Below are 1,490 nucleotides of genomic sequence, written 5' to 3'. Positions count from 1 at the left end.
TGAGTGGTCCGAACAAAGTGAAGATATTCAACGAAGAGACGTTTGTTCGCACAAACATCAAACCATCTCTGTTTGTGGTGGATTCACCTGAGGAACAGAAATGGATGATGACCAGCCTTGTAAACAGGACCATTCAACAAAAGGAGAAATCACTCATATTTTTTGATTCCAAGAATGCCATGGAGAGTTATCGCCAGAGTCTAAGCCAGTTCGAAAAGGGACATTGCTGTGTTTTCCATGGGGAGCTTCCAGCCCAGGAGAAGAAGACCATACAAGATCGGCTTCGAACAGCTTCTGATGGTATCACGTTGCTCACTACAACTGCCGCTAGCTCTGGTCTCGATATAGATGGCATCACTTCGGTTTACCTTACAGGATTCTTCTCACTTCCAACTTTGGTTCAGATCATTGGAAGAGCTGCTCGGAAGCCCACAGAGACAGCAGATGTCAAGTTTCTCTTTCTTGCACAAGAGTGCAGAAATCTCTTACAAACTAGATTGAACCAGTATTATTTTAACCGATTTCAGAATGATGAAAATTCCAAGGTGGACCACATTTTCTACAAGAATCTCTTCAATACAGCAGATGACTCTGCAATTGCGCCTTTAATTGACACATTCATGGCAAGGTTCGCTTCAGCGGAAGAACTGATGGAGAACTTGGGAAGTTTGAATTTGAAGAATGTGCAGCGCAATCTCGAGGCTCGTGTTATCCAGAATGTTCATGATTATGTTGACAATATACCTTCAAAGAGATCAGCTCCGGAGACTTCAGAAAACGAAGAGCCAGTAGCAGACACCAAAAAGAAGAAGAAAATTGGTACAGATCTTAGTGATTTTGAACTCAACACCCAGAAAGAAATGGATGCGCTTGCAAGAGAAATTTCGAGGGATAAACTAGTTCCAGGTTTCTCACATCTCGTACGGTGGAACAAATTCATACGAAATGTTCATCCACTGAAAGAGTACAACGGGGATGCTTATACAACAGAGCTAGCCTGCTATCACTGTCATTCTCAAAACCACGGTGGTGATGACGAGGAATGTCCAATCAAACAGACTGTGAAAAACATGGTGGAGGTCATACTTATATTGAGGGATGTTCACGGATATGATCGTTTCTGTGATTCGATGGTACAACATATCGAAGACGGTCTTGGGCTTCGGAAAACGATGAACTTCTTGGGGAGAAATATGGCGGTGGTGAGTAAATGTGTGAAATCAGTTCAGGATCTTTTTCGTTCCATGAGTAAACAGTCACTTGTCCCTCCGTATCCACAATTGAGGACACATCTGTTGAATTATTTAACGAGGTTTCAGCAGTCCCCTCCGGCGTGGCTGTTGAGCTCGATTTCATCTTCACGGGAGATTTATTGTGAATGTGAAGAGCGTTCCTTCACAGAACTTTTGCTTCAATTCATCGGTAGATTCCAAGGTTCAAAGCCAAGGTATTCACTTGGAAACCAGAAAATTTGCGAGACATGTGGATTC

The 1,490-nt window shown here is 42.9% G+C and overlaps 1 protein-coding gene across 1 annotated transcript; it reads left to right on the top strand.

Moving 5' to 3' along the window:
* Positions 1–107: 107 nt before the first annotated feature.
* CYBJADRAFT_175945 (C-terminal helicase domain-containing protein) lies at positions 108–1,378 on the top strand (the record flags this gene model as incomplete). Its single annotated transcript, XM_020216757.1, has 2 exons — positions 108–1,202; positions 1,286–1,378. The coding sequence occupies 2 exons, from the start codon at positions 108–110 to the stop codon at positions 1,376–1,378; spliced, it is 1,188 nt and encodes a 395-aa protein (XP_020067621.1).
* Positions 1,379–1,490: the final 112 nt, after the last annotated feature.

This window comes from Cyberlindnera jadinii, assembly GCF_001661405.1.
Source record: "Cyberlindnera jadinii NRRL Y-1542 unplaced genomic scaffold CYBJAscaffold_62, whole genome shotgun sequence".
NCBI classification, from domain to species: Eukaryota; Fungi; Ascomycota; class Saccharomycetes; order Phaffomycetales; family Wickerhamomycetaceae; genus Williopsis; species Williopsis jadinii.
Note: the sequence above shows the minus strand (reverse complement) of the source record. Positions and strands in the feature narration are given on the sequence as shown.